Source organism: Octodon degus, unplaced genomic scaffold, assembly GCF_000260255.1.
Source record: "Octodon degus isolate 3935 unplaced genomic scaffold, OctDeg1.0 scaffold00018, whole genome shotgun sequence".
NCBI classification, from domain to species: Eukaryota; Metazoa; Chordata; class Mammalia; order Rodentia; family Octodontidae; genus Octodon; species Octodon degus.
In genome coordinates this window covers 22,063,734-22,080,991 of record NW_004524594.1, presented here as the reverse complement: position 1 = coordinate 22,080,991, position 17,258 = coordinate 22,063,734, and the positions used below count along the sequence as shown (strand labels likewise).

General features: G+C 50.5%; 1 protein-coding gene and 1 pseudogene across 1 annotated transcript; both read left to right on the top strand.

Moving 5' to 3' along the window:
* Positions 1–285: 285 nt before the first annotated feature.
* On the top strand, positions 286–1,044 carry LOC101568908 (annotated as a pseudogene).
* Positions 1,045–2,839: 1,795 nt separating this feature from the next.
* On the top strand, positions 2,840–7,973 carry Tmem151a (transmembrane protein 151A). The gene is made up of 2 exons (XM_004627200.2): positions 2,840–3,050; positions 5,571–7,973. Exons 1-2 carry the CDS (start codon positions 2,985–2,987, stop codon positions 6,900–6,902), a joined length of 1,398 nt encoding a protein of 465 aa, XP_004627257.1. The 5' UTR covers positions 2,840–2,984; the 3' UTR covers positions 6,903–7,973.
* Positions 7,974–17,258: the final 9,285 nt, after the last annotated feature.

Sequence of the window (17,258 nt, the reverse complement as noted above, 5' to 3'; positions counted from 1 at the left end):
CCTGGGGCGCCAGGGTCAACTTTCTTTTCTCCTTGATTTCTAGCCACTCCCACCTTCGCTGAAGACTGTTCAAGGGCCTTCATCTCACAGGCATTGCCTTCTAGGGAGCACATTCAAGCCCTTTGAGACCTGCCTCTAATTAGCTGTCTAATGTCCAGTTGACCTTTCCACTCCCCAAACTCAGCCCACATGGTCCAACAACCACTGTGTCTCTGCCCAGAGATCCCTTTTACCACGGATGCCCTTCCCCTCGTATGCACCTGACCAAAGCCTTTAAAATTTATGATGCTCAGCTGTTGCCTCTTAGAAAAACAAAGGCAGAGGGCGTTCTGGGACTTGGGGATCTGTGCGCCCCGCTATGGACCGCCGGCGGGCAGCGCGCGGGTCAGGGGCCGAGGGCAGCCATGTTCGCCGTCCCCGGGGCCGCTCCCTGGAGACTTTCGCCGAAGAGGTGGGCGCCGCGTTGCGCGACAGCTGGTGGCTCAGGCTGGAGTCGCAGTCATAGACTGCTCTTGGGCCAGACTGGGTGAGACGCCCTTTGGGAAGATGCGAGGGAAGCACTTGCGACTGCTGCCTTACCTTGTGGCTGCGAACTCCGTGAACTACGGCAGACCCTGCAAACTCTCCTGCGTGGAAGCTTTTGCCGCTGCCTTCTTCTATATTGTGGGCTTTTCAGATCTTGCTGTCATTTTGCTGCGGAAATTTAAGTGGGGCAAAGGCTTCTTGGAGCTGAACCACCAGCTCCTAGACAAGTATGCAGCCTGCAGTGGACCTGAGGAAGTGCTACAAGCAGAGCAAGAGTTCTTGGCCTGTGCCAAGGAGGTTCCTGAGGAGGAGGAAATTGACCCATTTGATGTGGATTCAGGGCCAGAGTTTGCAAATCCCAACAGGCCTGTGGCTACTATCCTGCTACCTGTGGACACAGATGAAAGTGATGAGTCCAAAGAACAAGAGCCTGAAGACAGTGATGGAGAAACCACCAGCTGCTCTCAGGAGGCAACTCTGGAACAAGGGGATGAGGCCATGACCTCAAGTGAGACTTAGAAAGGAATCAAGAAACAGCAGAGTTTGAAGGTTGCAGACACATTGTTTAAGCAGGGTAGTAAGAACTCCAGAATAGAAGAAACAAGGGTGGCAGTGGTAGCCTCTGCAGTTGTGGATAGAGTGGGGCTTATTGCAACACAGGGATAGGCTTGCTGGGTTGGAGCTACTTTGGAGCTCTCAATGAAGCTATGGACTGAGAAGAAAAAAAAAGAAAAAAGAAAAACAAAGGCAGTGGAGAACTGGCCTAGTCTGGAGGCCAGAGCATGGAATCGAGGGCCCCTTTGGATGTACCCAGTTTTCCCTCAATATAGGTTCTGTGAGAACAAGGTCTGCCATTCTCTACCCCTACCTTCTCTTCCCAGTGGGAAACACAGTAGTTACATATAGAAGTCACCTAATAAATATTTGTGCCAGATAAATAATAGATGAAATCTTGCTCCAGTCCTTTCTTCTGCCTATGTCTCAGCTACATCTTTAAATGAATAAGGCATGTTTAACCAAATACTTTTCAAAGAGTTCCCCTTTGCACAAACATACACTCCCACCCTCAAAATAATCCACCCAAGCGCCGGCCAGATAGCTCAGTGGACTAAAACACCTACTTAGGCATGCTCAGCAACTGGGGTTCAATCTCCAGCGTGCTGTGCAGGCCCTGCCCCCGAGGTGTGCTGAGATAGTGACTGAGACTGGGTGTAGTGGCGCACGCCTACAATCCCAGTGCTTGGGAGGCTGAAAGCAGGAGGATCTCTACGAGTCCAATCTATGTAGTAAGACCCTGTACTAAATACATTAGTCTTCCAAAGAATGATTGAGGTAGACTATTTCTCAAAATAATCCACCCAGCATTGCCGCTTCCTGTTCCACCCACTGATCATCTAGTTTAGGGTTGAATCTCAGAGCAGACACAACTCAAGGATGAAGGGCCTGATGCCCCAGAAGGTCAAGGAGCAACACAACACTGGGTCTCATGGGATCATCCCAGAGCAGATCACATGCTCCCATGCGACCAGATGAATGCTGGTGAACTGAACCCAACACCTTTCCATCCCAATTTCTCAGATGAAACAACTGAGCTTCAGAATGGAGCATGTTGGGGCTGGGGAGATAGCTTGGCAGTCTGAGTGCCTGCCTGGCAAGTGCAAGTACACAAATTCAATTGCCGATGACAGCCCTGAAACCAGGCGTGGTGGTGCACCCCTGCGATCCCAGTACAGGGGGAGGCTGAGACAGGAGGATCACTTCGAGTCCAAGCAGCGTAACGAGACACTGCACCAAATAAATACAATATTTTTAAAATTATTAAAAAGAGTGGAGCATGCTGGCCAAGGTCATGTGGCCGAGGGCTCCTGGTGTCCTAGCACCTAGAGTGCCAACCCTAATCAAAGTCCAGTACTCCACTCCGTTCAGCCAAATGAGGCTTCACATTTCTTCCTGAGCTGTAACTGTCCGGTTCCCACAAGAAATGAAGTTTTCAGTGTAGCGTCTAGGTGGGCTTCCTTCTAGACCTAGGCTTCGGACATTGAATAAAGTGGGCACCCGTCTGCCCACCCTCGAGATTCACCTTTCCCAACTTACAGCCAGCGAACCTCAGGCGCCATAGAACAAGGACTCTCCCAAGGACGCAGGCGCGAGCTCGGCGGAGCAGAACCCGTGCGTCCGGCCGCCCAGCCTGGGCTCCTCCGGGGCGGGGGCGGTGCCCGTGGTACCAGGCGCTGCCGGCGGCGCCACTGGTGCCGCGGGGGCGGGGTCAGCGGAGGGCGGGGCGCCAGGTACCACGGCCGCCAACGCGGCCACTGCTGCCGTGTTCGGGCTTGGACTGGGCGCAGTGCTCCGCGGCCGCCGAGCCGAGCGGACGCCCTTCGGGGCCGCGCCGCAGCCTCCGCGCCTCCCCTTATCATGCCCCGGGCCCGGGCTGGGGCCGCCCAAGCAGCCAGGACATCATGCCCGAGGGCGACGGCGGGGAGGTGCCCGAGCTCATCCCGGACAGCGAGCCGCTGCGGGAGGAGGTACCGCGCTGCGGGGCTGGAGCCGGGGAAGTGGACTGGGCAGCGAGCGGTCCCGGGGAGGGGAACGGGGCAAAAGTCCTCTAGTCCCTGCAGTCGATGACGTCATTGGGGAGCCCGGCCTGGGGTCCCGGGCGTAGGAGCCCGCGAGAGTCAGGGATGGGGCGGCTAGGCAGTAATGTGGGGGTCGACTCCTGGCCCCAGTACTCCCCTCAGTCATCCTCGCCCCTCCTGTGACGTCAGCACCAGGCCCCCACACGTCCCCACCCTATGGTGCTACCCAGCTGCAGCCCCCCACCACCACCAGGGCCACAGGGTGAGGCCCCCAGCCTGACCCAGCTGCTCACGCGGTGCTGGGCGGCGTCTGCAATGCAGCCGCAGTGGCTGGGACTGGGGGGAGGGTAAAGAGAAGGGAGGTGGCCTCTAGAATCCAATGCCTTCCCCCACAGGTGAGAGCTGAGGGTTCACTCTGCAGGATGGGATTCACACACACACACACACACACACACACACACACACACACACACGCACGCACGCACTGACCACCGCAGACGACCCTGCCTCAGTCCTGGCCAGGAAAATCTGCAGGGGCGGGGGCCTCCATGTGTGGTGTGACGCTGGGGTGATGGAGTGAGTGGTGATGTGTTTGAGCAAATGTGCCATGCATGTGTGTGTGTGTGTGTGTGTGTGTGGTCCCTATCTTTTACTTAGGCACCTGGGTGGGTGGGTGTAGGTGTGTGGCCCCTACCTCTTGGATGGGATAAATGTGCCCTGTGATCAGGTGAGGGTCAGCTGGGTCCTTTGGCTTAGGTCTTGGCCCAGTGTTGTGTACGTGTCTCTCTGGTGTGGAGGTGGGGTATGGGTGTGGGTGTGAAGTTGCTGGAGGGATGGGAGATGTACACTGTGGTCAGAGGAAGATCTGCCCTGTCTCTAGGCTTCAGAAAGTATGTGACATGTATGTACATCTGTGTGTCTTGGAATGGATGGGTCTATGGTATATGTGTGTGTACATGCACACACATGTGTATGTGCACACACATGTCCACGTGCCTCTTTCTGTGGTTGTAGGGGTTTATGCTTTGGGGACAGGCAAGGATCTGGTGTTAACAGGCTGTGTTCCCTAGATTAGGTGGGTCTGTGATGACCATGTGTTAGGGGTGTAAGGGAGTAGGTATGTGGACCTGAGGCGTGATGGATGACGGAGGACAGATTGCTCTGCACAGCCCTGGGGGCTGGGGGCTGCTTCCTCTCTTTCCTCAATGCCTAGTAGAGCTATGTAGGAGAGATGGGCATATCCCCCTGTTGTTTGTAGTTTCTTCTCTCCCTTTCTACCCCTTCCTTCCCTTTCCTACCCTCTTCTCTCATGTAGGCACCTAAGGGTGAGGTGGCCAGGCTGGCAGCTCTGAGAGGAAGGAGTGCCAAGCCCTCTGGGCCAGGGAGTGGCCTCTGCTGCCCAACATTGGTGTGTCCCACCCCCTCCCTCAGCACAGATGGGGAGTGGAGGATAGCCCTCCATCTGCTCCCCACTCAAGGCTCACACTTCCTCCATTTCCAGCTCTCCCTCTTTCTCACTGACTTAAAAGCCTCTCCCAAGTCTCCTGCCACTCCTAGTAGAGCAAAAGACCAGGCAGGATAACAGTCATAATGCTTGTTCCCATGGCCAGATCTAAGATCTTCATACATAAACCCATTAAATCCTCATAACCCTGGGTTAACGATGAGGAAATAGAGATCTAGTAAGGATGATGGACCTACCCAAGTCATGCCTGAGTGAGTGGTGGAGCCAGCACCAGATCCTGGCCTGTAGAGCTCCAAAGCCCATGCTCTTCAACTCCTTGGGCCCTGACACCCTGGCCTCGCATACCACCAGGAGCAGAAGTCAAAGTCCAGAGTGGACAGGAATATGCCAGGTCCTCACAGCAGATCAGGCAAAGCTCAAACCATCAGAATTATGTTCTCAGTAAGCAGCAAGGGGTATGCAGGGAGGGGTGCTCTTTTCTCCCCTGGCAGGGATGGATCTGCTGTGTCCGAGGTACAGCAGGGCAGAGTGGCGGGCAGCCTCAGGACAGATGGGCCCAGGTTCTTTATTTTTTTATTTTTCTGTATTTTAGGGAAGGGTCTACAGAGTGTTCAGGGTCTCACTACTAGATCGGACTCGTAGTGATCTGTCTGTTTACAGCCTCCCAAGAGCTGGGATTACAGGCGTGTGCCACCACGCCCAGTCTCAATCACTGTCTCAGCGGCCATCAGGATGTGGCAGACACAGCAGGCCCAGGGATCGAACCCCTGGCCCCTGCGCCTGTTTGCAGGCTCTTTAATCCGCTGAGCTATTCGGCCGGCCCTTGGGCCCAGGTTCTAATCCTGCAGCCAGCACCACTGTGAGCTGGCTGGCAGTAAGACTGGGAGCAAGTAATGAGCCCCATGGAGTCTCAGTTTCTTCTCCTGCGCAGTGTTAAGCAGAGTACTAGCACAGCAAATGGCCCTATCCTGACACCCTCTCCCCTCTCTCTGCCTACCCTGCAGCAGCGGCCCCTGAAGCAGTCCCTGGGAAGCTCCCTGTGCCGAGAGTCGCACTGGAAGTGCCTGCTCCTCACACTCCTCATCCATGCCTGTGGTGCAGTGGTGGCCTGGTGTCGCCTTGCCACTGTGCCACGGCTGGTCCTGGGGCCCGAGGCAGCTTTGGCTCGTGGGGCAGGGGGACCACCACCCACCTACCCGGCTAGCCCCTGCTCCGATGGCTACCTATACATCCCACTGGCCTTTGTCTCCCTCCTCTACCTCCTCTACCTGGCAGAGTGCTGGCACTGCCACGTACGGTCATGCCAGGCGCCTCGCACAGATGCCAACACCGTGCTCGCCCTGATTCGCCGACTGCAACAGGCACCACCCTGTGTCTGGTGGAAGGCCACTAGCTACCACTACGTGCGCCGCACACGCCAGATCACCCGCTACCGCAATGGCGACGCCTACACCACCACGCAGGTCTATCATGAGAGGGCTGACAGTCGCACAGCTCGGGGTGAGTTTGACTACTCAGCCCATGGTGTCCGTGATGTCTCCAAGGAGCTGGTGGGCCTGGCTGACCACGCAGCCACACGGCTGCGCTTCACCAAGTGCTTCAGCTTCGGCAGTGCAGAGGCTGAGGCCTCTTACCTCACACAAAGGGCCCGATTCTTCAGTGCCAACGAGGGACTGGATGACTACCTGGAGGCCCGCGAGGGTATGCACCTGAAGGACGTGGACTTCCGTGAGTCCCTCATGGTCTTCGCCGACCCCCACAGCCCACCCTGGTACGCCCGTGCTTGGGTCTTCTGGCTTGTGTCGGCAGCCACACTGTCCTGGCCCCTGAGGGTTGTGGCAGCCTATGGCACTGCCCATGTCCACTACCAGGTGGAGAAGCTCTTTGGCGCCAGTTCGCCTCCTCCAGGAGCCATGCCCAGCGGGCCGCCCCTGTCTCGGGTGGCCACAGTGGACTTTACCGAGCTGGAGTGGCACATCTGCTCCAACCGGCAGCTAGTGCCCAGCTACTCGGAGGCTGTGGTCATGGGCGCCGGCTCAGGTGCCTACCTTCGGGGCTGCCAGCGCTGCCGCCGCTCTGTTAGCAGCAATTCTCTGCCCCCTGCCCGGCCCAGTGGCCCCCGCCTCCCCTTCAGCCGAAGCCGCCTTTCGCTGGGCGCTGGGGGCCGGGCCACCCCGGGTGTTTTCCGCAGCCTGAGTGGGGGTCCGTTGGGGCGCCGTGGAGAGGACACCGAACCCTTGGAAAGCCCACCGTGCTATGAGGATGCCCTTTACTTCCCAGTGCTCATTGTCCATGGGGACAGTGGCTGCCGGGGAGATGGGCAAGGTGCACTCTGAGACCCCCTGTGGTCATGGCATTTCTCCCTCCTTGCCAGCCCACCATGGGTTTGGATACCTGATACTTGTCCAAATCAGGAGGGCAAGCAGACCAGCCACACACAGGGGTCGGGTGGGTCAGGGGTCCTTAGACAAACTAAAATGCTCTGAACTGGTCATTCTTGGGGGGGGGGATGTTACCTGAGTTGAGCCTATGATCCATCCCCAGCATGGCTACCTCCTGATTCCCACCCCCTTCCATGGTGGATGAGATGACTGGGGGGCCTCCCACACTGGGAAAGAGAAGAAGCTTCCAGAAGGCTGGGATGGGGAGGAACCCTGGAGACAGCTGTTAACTGCAGCAAAAGGCTGCCTGTGGGCTCCTCCCTGCCATGGCTAAGGCCACACTGGGGGCCCTTGAGCAACCCAGAAGCACAAATGGGCAGTTTGGGGCTGTGCCCAACTGGGATGACCTCCTGGAGCTGAAGAGCTGGTAGTGATGGCCCCACTGCCTGCCCAGAGTTCCCATAGTCTCCTGCTAGTCCCTTCATGCCTGACCTCACCTCTGCTCAAGCCCAGTCCTTGTGATCCTACAGTGTGGCCCCCTCCCATGGGAGCCTGGTTCTTTGAACACAGCCTTGACCCCTTTCTCCCTGGTACCCACTGTGCCCTCACCCATATCCAGCTCCCCTTAGGACCAGGGGTCCCACTCAGGACCCCACCACGATCCCACACTCCCTGGTCTCCATTTCTGCCTCCCAAAGTTCCCATCCACCTCTGTCAGGCACACCCCCCGCCCCATCCTCATTGCTCCTACAGGCTTCTCTGCTCTTAGCCCGTCTGATGCTCCGAGGGATGCAGGGCCACAGGTCATCTGAGGGGCTCTGGCCTAGCCACAGCCTCTTAGACGATGTCCTTACCTTGCTCTGGAAGCCTCTGCTTCTCCCACAGTGGAACCCAGCCCAGGGGACATCATCCCTCCCCCAGGGAGGAGAGAGGAGTCCCTTCCCTTCCAACTGGGGCTTCTACCCCTCTCAGGGGCTGGCAGGGGAGGGAGGAGGCAGAGAAGGTACAGACTAAATAAAGATATGAACTGGAAGGGCTTCTGTGTGTTCCTGAGAGGTGAGTTCAAGGCCACCACTGAAGCATGACAGGCCACCTGGATGGGGGTGAGGTGGGCTTCCACATTCCTGGGATCAGGGTAAGCAAAGAGCAACCTCTGTCCAGCTTGGAACCTCAGAGACAACTGTGTGTGTGTGTGTGTGTGTGTGTGTGTGTGTGTGTGTGTGTATCTTGGGGATGGAATCCTGCAAACTCTCCCTCTGATGCTAAGCTGCAGCAACCTGAGACCCAGCTGTGAGTTGCCCCAAGCAGCTGACTTTACTGACCCCAGTATCTAGGCCTGGGTCACTTGAAAAACATTGTCAAGGGGCTGGTGAGATGGCTCAGTGGTCTAAAGCACCTACTTAGAACAAGCTTAGCAAAGCACAGGGACCGCGGTTCAATCCCCCAGCACCACATGCCAGCCAGCCCCGCCCCCTGGTGGGCTGAGCTGGCGCCCCCCACAAAATAAATAAATAAACAAAAGTTAAAAAAAAGAAAAACATTGTCAAGGCCAGGTCCTCTTCTAGCCCTGTGGGACTTTCTATTTGCTGCTGGACATCCCTAGGACAAAGGAGTGGCATGCCTGTGACTACACACAAACACACACACACACAGCTCCTGTGGCTGTTAGTGTTACTGGTTGAGGGCAGTGGGTGAAGACGGTGTAGAAGGTGAAGTTGGGAAGAGCCAGCCCTGCATCAGCGCAGGCCAGCGCAGGATCCAAAGAAAGAGAACAAGCGGCCAAAGGGCCTCACTCCCTGAGAGAGATCTAGGTGCTTTACATGTACAGTTGCTCAGGGTGTTTACTGTACAAGGACAGTGGGCTGAGGTCATGGTAGAATCCATGCCCAAGCCTGGTGTAGGGCTGCAACCATTTGAGGAAAGGACCTTTTCTAATTTACTGACAGGTGCCATCAGTACTAGTAGGTGCCTTTACTATAAATGCCAGCGAGGCCTAGGGCCTCAGCCAGGCAGGAATCACCCGCAGGCCCCTTCCTTTGCATCTCTTAATTTACTAGAAGTGCTAGCTGAGGCCAGAAAAGGGAGGAGGGTGTGGAAGCCGTCTCTAAGGAGAGGCAGGGCAGAAGGCTTTCTGGACAATGGGTGCTGCCCAAACAAAACCCTGGAAACCATGAAGCAGAGTGGAGGCAAAGAACCAGGCAAAAGTAGCTGAGGCACCCATCCTATGCTCCAGTGGGGCAAGGTGTTAAGGGACAAATAAGATCAGGGCTGCACATCAGGATATTTAGCAAAAGTACAGCCGCCTACTGGCCACATGCGGAAGGCAGCATCAGCGAGCAGAGCTTTCCCTGCGCCAGCCCAAGCCTCCCTGCGAGAGGAAGGAAGGGAGCTCAGCCATTTGGAAGTAACCTCAGTGAAAAACCCCTGGCCAGCACCCAGATACTAAAAGAGCTCCGGGCTGGCAAGATAGCTGAGCTGACTAAAGTGCCTGCTTAGGCAGGTGCAGGGACCACGGTTTGATACCCTGTGCGCTGTGCCAGCCCCACCCCTGGGGACGCACTGAGACAAATTGAGACTGGGCGTGGTGGTGTGCGCCTGTAATCCCAGCGCTTGGGCAGCTGAAAACAGGAGGATCACTGCAAGTCCAATCTGTGTAGTAAGACCCTGTAGACCCTTTACTAAATACATAAAAGTAAATAAATAAATAAATAAATAAATAAATAAATAAATAAATAAATGAGCTACGGCAGGCAGGGAGGCTAATGTACTGTTTCTGGCTCCTTCCCACGCAAAGATCCTTCTTTAAAAAAAAATAATAATTTTATTGAAATTAAATAAGAAGAAAGGTTTGTACTAATAGTGTTTGGACAGGATATCATGTTGGCATCTTGAGCTATGAATGACTACTACAAAGACAACAATATGAAATGTATTAATTGTTGTAACTCTCCTACCAACCTGTTTTGAAACTGCCTCATTGCAATTTTTTTCTCAATAAAATTAATTAAAAAATAATTTTATTGAGAAGCAAATAGCAATGACACAGTTTCAAAACCAATCAGTAGGACAGTTTCAATAATAAATACGTTGCACATTGTTGTCTCAGTGGTTATTCATTGTACAAGATGCAGACATGACATCCCGTCCACAAACACTATTAGAACAAATCTTATTCATTGAATTAAGAGAATGTAGCTGTATATATATCCTATTTTGAATATACAGATACAAAATGGTCCTTCATTTACATCCCCTCTTTTTGTTTAGTTTTGTCAGAGAAGGGTATTCCATTGTCATTTAAATATTGTAGGTGCATGAATTCAGCAAAATATTCCAATATAGTCCAGTAGTCCATAATAGTAGTGGGTCATCTGCAGGACTGGCAATGTCAGAAGTTGTTGACCTGAGCCCTTTACAGCCCAGTATACCAACATGGCTTCACCCCTTATACCTCGTTTTTGTACCTTTCTACTGGATGGTTAAGACCAAGAGAAATAAGACCTATATAACAAGAAATGTAATTTTTTTATCTTATAAGGTCAATCAAATCCCCTCAAGATTTATCCTGAAACCCTGTACCGCAGTTTGTAGATCCTTTGTCAGTGTCAGCCATGTGGATGAGTCACGGCCATTGCTTGACCAATTTGGTCTCTGTGAAAGGCTGAGAGAATGTTTTTTCTCCATGTGACTCTTCCCAGGCACACTCTACATCATCGATCACATTCCTCTGCGGCTCCATAATCTTCTTGATCAGAAAGTTTGGAGCACAACTGAGTTACGTGTTGTTACAGTACAGGTTCTCCTATGTCCCGAGTCTTCACTGACCTTAAAAGGCTAGGGCCAAAATGTTGGCTGTCCTTGCAACCCCTGAAGGTCCTTCTTTTCCAACCTTCTGTTCCAACATCATATCCATAGCCACCTTTTGCTACTGGCCATTCTTCCTGCCTTAATAATAGAACTTCAGATGACCCAGCTAAAAGACATTTCCAGCCTCCCTTGTGCATACGTTATGACCCTGTGACTTAACTCTAAGATATGCAATATAAACAGAAAGAAATTTTCAAAAATGTTCCTTGGTTTAGAAACAATGTCAGTGAAGGGTGTTTTTGTCCTTTCTGCTTCATCCTTCCTTCAGCCTCAAATGCTTATGTGATAACTGGACCTCCAACAGCCTTTTGGTGTCAGAAGGTGACCTTGAAAATTGTAGCCATGTGCTGAAGATAGCAGAATGACAAAGTAAAACATCCTGGGTTTCTAATGACTGTAAGGGAGCTTCTTATCATCCCTGAGTTGCTTAATTCCAGATTCTAATGAGAAAGAGAAGTAAAATTTTAGATTAACCTACTGTTTTTTCTTGTTTCTGTTACTAGCAGCTTTTATTAATTTTCCACTGCCCCATGACAAATTATCCTAAGGACAGTGACTTTGAAGAGCAACAGATATCATGTTCTCTGTTGCATAGGTCAAGGTACAATGAGGACAGCTTACTTCTGCTCCATGGGGCCTAGGGCCTCAGATGGAGCAGCAATCACCCACAGCCTCCTTCCCTGGCACCTCTGACAGCTGAGGGCCTGGATTGTTAGCTGGGATAGCCCTGCCTGGCTTCTCTGTAGCGTGGGCTTCCTCACAGCAGGATGGGTAGGCTCCACGGACAAGTGTAATGGGAAGATGGCAGCCCTATCGCCCTCTGGGATGTGGTCTCAGAAGTCACACAGCAAGCCAGGCGTGGTGGCATATGCCTGGAATCCCAGCACTCAGGAGGCTGAGGCAGGAAGATCGTTGCAAGTTCAAGACCATCCTGGGCTACAAAGTGAGCTCAGGGCCAGCCTGAATTGTACAGTGAGACCCTGTCTCCAAAAAAAAGTCACACAGCATCATTCCTGTTCCTTTCTGTTGGTCAAAGTTACCAAAAAGGTCCACCCACTTTTTTTTTTTTTTTTCCGGAACCAGGGATTGAACTCAGACCCTTGCACGTGCCAGGGAAGTACTTATTCCACTGAGCCATCTCCCCAGCCCCACCACCCATTTTCAAGGGAGAAGGAATATAAGGTCCCACCTCTTCATGGAGATTTATCAGTGCCATATTAAGAACAGCACACGGGGCCTGGTGGTACATACTTGCAATCCCAGCATCTGAAAAGCTGAGGCAGGAAGATCACCATATACTTGAGGCCAGCTTGGGCTACATAGTGAGTTGAAGGCCAGCCTAACTACATAGCAAGATCCTGTCCCAACAAACAAAAAACTAAACAGTATGTGGGCTGGATGTGATGGCACGTGCCTGTAATCTCAGCACTCTGAGAGGCTGAGGCAAGAAGATGACAAGACTGAGTCCACCCTGACAATTTAGTGATTAATGAAACTTTGTCTGAAAATAAAAATTTAAAAAAGGGTTGTGTGAAAAAAAAGGGGGGGTGGTGTATGGCTCAGCATGAAGGTTCTGGGTTCAACTTGGGGAAAAAAAAAAAAAAAGAATAACACACAGGGAGCTGGGAAGATAAATTGGCTGTCTATGTGCCTGCCTCGCAAGCACAAGGAGACAGGTTCAATCCCCAGTACCACATGCTGTGCTGGCCCCACGCCGAGCTGGCCATGGAGACTGGGCATGGTGGTGCATAGCTGTAATCCCAGCACTGGAGAGGCTGAGACAGGAGGATCACTACAAGTCTGAACTGCGTAGCAAGACCCTATAAATAAATGATTTTTTTTTTTTTTTTTTTTGTCAGAACCGGAGATTGAACCCAGGACCTTGTGCTTGCCAGGGAAGCATTTATTCTACTGAGCCATCTCCCCAGCCCCTAAATAAATAATTTTAAAAAATAACACATGGGAAGTGCAGCATATTAGTTACTGTCATTAAAAATACAGTCAGATAAATAAATAAATAAATAAAATTAAACAAAAAAACAACTATACAGACTTAAAAATACAGTCAGTCAAAAAAAATTTAAAAATACAATTAGTCACCAGATGTGGTGGCACATGCCTGTAATCCCACCACTCAGAAGACTGAGGCAAAGCCTAATACTTTTATGATGCTCATTTGAGGCAGGGGAGGGGTGGTGGCATGACAGACATGAGCCTCCTTAGGGGCCGAGTGACATGATCAGGTCATTTATTGGGGTATTCAGGTGTTAGATTAAATAAGACACAAATTCTTTGTGACTCCTAGCCCCAAAGGATGCAGTCTGTCACCTTACTCTTTAAATCTGAGCTGAGTTGATTTTCTTTTTCTCTTTTGTTTTCACTTATTTATTTATTTGGTACTATATTGAACCAGGATCTCACACTTGCCAGGCATGTTCTGCACTGCTGAGCTATATCCCCAGGCCTGAGTTGGCTTTCTGACTTGCTTTGACCTATAGAGTGTCACAGAAAGGACGTTGGGCAATTTCTGACACAAGATCTCAAGAGGTCTTGGAATTCCACCTTCATTGCTTGGAATCAGAGTGGGCTCCTGCAGATGTGAGGTCTGGTGGAGACAGAGGCCCAGCAACAAGCCAGTAATGGCTCCCGGGTAAGGACAGATGCCACCTCAGACCTTCCAGCCTGGTAGAACAGCTGATGGTCTGGGCCTCAGGAGCAACACTAGGTGGTGAAAGCAGCAGATGCGCCACCAGTGGACTCCAGTCTAATTTTTGACTTCTGGCATTGGGAGAAGGTATTGTTGCTTAAAGCCACTGCCATTTGGGATGATGAGCTACTCAAAGTAGGACCCTGATACAGGTCCTGGGCCTGTGTCCACCTTCTGAGGGAGGGCGCAGGCCCTGCACAGCTGGGGAGACAAAGCACCTAACCCTGGTGTATGATGGAAAGTCCCTGTTTCAAGTCTCACATTCAGTGATCAGACTGTCTCAGAGCCAAGGTGGAGCTGGGATGAATCACTCAAAACCCTTCTCAAGAATTAAGGCCTGGGGCTGGAGAGATGGCTCAGTGGTCTAAAGCACCTACTTGGAACAAGCTTGGCAAAGCTCAGGAACCGCGGTTCAATCCCCCAGCACCACATGCCAGCCAGCTGCGCCCCCTGGTGGGCTGAGCTGGCCACACACACTAAATAAATTTTAAAAAAAAATTTAAAAAAAAAAAGAATTAAGGCCTGAGGGAAGCTGCCTATTCCAGGCCCCAGAGGTTTTACCTCTCCTGTGCACATGACCCTGTTCCAGGCCACCCACAAAATGGGTGAAACAGAGCAGCCAGTTCCCAGCTGCCTGCCTGGGCACCTCTGTCACTCATCTCTGTGTGCCAGCACCTTCCTCCCCTTCCTCATCCCCTGCTTCCTGCCTCCCACTCTTCCTTTCCCTCTACTCTCTTCTCTCTCTCTCTCTCTCTCTCTCTCTCTCTCTCTCTCTCTCTCTTTTTTAAGTTGTGTTATGTGAAATTTCAAACATCACAAAACTAGAGATATCCAGACAATGAGGGGGCTCATCCCTAGCACTTAGCGCTAAAACCACCATCCACCTGTGACCATTGTGGCTTCATCTACACTCAGTCCCTTTGCTGGCTCGGCTGGAGGATTGGGAGGAGGATCTTGAAGTTGTAGCCTTTCAGCCCTCACCCCCCAGGGCTCTGCCCACAACACATTACTCTCTACTTCACCCACCTCTACACCCCAGCTCCTACACCCCGCTTACTCCAGATACCTGGGGTGTTCCACAGGCCCCCCATGTGCATTTTGCCAATAACCATAGAACATAAACTAAGTCGTGTCTCGACAACTTGATGAGTTTCTAACATGTTACCTCCCATGGGCTCACAGTGGCTCTTTCCGCCTGGGCTCCCTTGTGTCCTTTTAACTTGTCACCAGATTTCTCAATTATTTTTATTTACATATGAATGAGTTAATTCACCATTTGTCCCCTCTGCTAGAATTAAATCTCTGGGAGGCAAATATCCACATGGATAGCTCTTTAAGTCAGACAGAATCCATACTCTGCCACCATAACTCATTGGAAAGTCACTTAGCTTCTCTCCACCCCAGTGTTTTCAACTGAGGCTGGGAGATGACAATAGATAACATCAGAGGCTGTCAGAAGAATTATACAAGATATATACAAGAAGCCAGGCAAGACAGAACACAACTATGTCGATTGCACATATTAATGAAGGTCCTTTATCTGATAGCTTTGTCAGAAAACCTCTAAACAGGGCTGGAGAGATAGCTCAGTAGAATAAGCACTTGACTGGCAAGCACAAGGGCCTGAGTTCAATCCCCAATTTCAAAAAAAAAAAAAAAAAAAGAAAGAAAAGAAAATCTCTAAATAGGAGAGGGGGCCAGGAAGATGCACTGCGGACTTCTAGTCTGTGTCCCAGAAAGTCTGTGACCCGAAGGCACAGTGGCCTCACCAGGTGCCTGCAGGTCTTTTACGCAGCTTGCCACCCCCGACTTCTGACTTAGTGCATGTGGAAACACAGTGGACAGGGTGCATGGTGTGTGTGTGTGTGTGTGTGTGTGTGTGTGTGTGTGTGTGTGTTTCCCGGTACCGGGAATCAAACTCAGGACCTTGCCCTTGCCAAGCAGGTGCTTGTGCCACTAAGTTATATACCCAGCCCTAGAGTATGTATTTAAGCATGGAAATTTAAGGTTGGATTCCAGAGGAACCTAAGATATATACATAAATGTGTTGGGGGGGGGAAACTTAAACCATGATGCTATCAACTATAAATACATAAAATAATCCTGAATAAAATTACAAAACACTTGCATGGCAAGCACAAAGGCATGAGTTCAATCCCCAGTTCTGCCCAAAAAAAAAAAAAAATTACAAAACACCAAAACTAAATGTAAAAAATCAGATTAGGAAAAAAACCCTAAAAAACTAAAAAAACCCCTAAATAATAATAATAATAATAATGGGCCGGGGAAATGGCTCAGTGGAATAAGTGCTTCCCCAACAAACACAAGGGCCTGAGTTCAATCCCTGGTTCCGCAAAAAAAAGAAAAAAAAAAAAAAAAACCTGCCAGCTACTCCTTGGATAAAGGACTAATATCTAGAATATATAAACAACTCAAAAAATTAGACCTCAAAAAAAAATTAGCCCTCTCCAAAATAAAAGATTCAAACAAGAAATGGGGACTGAAATGAATACACTCTTCTCAGAAGAAGTACAAATAGCCAGTAAAGGGCTGGTGAGATGGCTCAGTAGTCTAAAGCACCCACTTAGAACAAGCTAAGCTTAAGCAAAGCACAGGGACCACAGTTCAATCCCCCAGCACCACATGCCAGCCAGCCCCGACCCTGGTGGGCTGAGCTGGCCACACACACACACAATAAATAAATAAATAAATAATTTTTAAAAAAAAAAACAAATAGCCAGTAAATACCTGGAAAAAAAAATAGTGAACATCACTGGCTATTAGAAAAATGCAAATTAAAACAACACAGAATTCATTTTAGTCCAGAAAAAATGGCCATCATCAAGACCTTAAATAATAAATGCTAGTGAGGCTGTGGCAGGGGGCTGGGGGAGGAGCCCTTCTATATTATTGGTGGAAATATAAGCCTGTGCATTTGAAAATCAATATAGAAGGACCAGGGAGATGGCTCAGTGGAATAAGCGCTTCCTTGGCAAGCGCAAAGGCCTGAGTTCAATCCCCAGTTCCGCCAAAAAAAAGAAAAAAAAAAAAAGAAAAAAAGAAAAAGAAAAAAGAAAATCAATATAGAGATGTCTTAAAAAACTAAAACTAGAAATCTCATTCAACCCAGCTATTTCCTTATAGGTATCTTCCCAAAGGAGTTCAAGACAACATATTACAGTGTGATACATGCATACCTTATGGTTTTTTTTCTTTTTTCTTTTTTTGTGGAACCAGGGATTGAACTCAGGCCCTTGCGCTTGCCAGGAAAGTGCTTATTCTACTGAGCCATCTCCCCAGCCCCATACCTATGTTTATAGCAGCACAATACTTAGAGCTTGGAGGCAGTTTATAAATCAATCAGTACATGAGTGAATAAAGAAAAAAGAGGAATTTATAAGCCATGGAGTATGTCCTACTATGATATAATGGATAAACTTCAGTCATTTGTAGGAAAGCAGATATACTTCACAACCCTAATGAAGTGAAATAAATCAGACACACAAGCTTAAATATCAGTTTCTCTTGTGTAACAAAGCCAAAGTATACATAAAGCACAAAGTCAAAGATAGAAAATAGGAAACGGGCCCTCTAGCTGCCATCTTGGGTCCCCGCGTGTGTGCGCCTAATCTCAGCTGGTCCGCCCGAAACCCCCTGAGCGCCAGCCCTAGTCCCCTGTGCTGCCCCATATCTGCTCCGACAAGATGAAAGAAACTATCATGAACCAGGAAAAACTC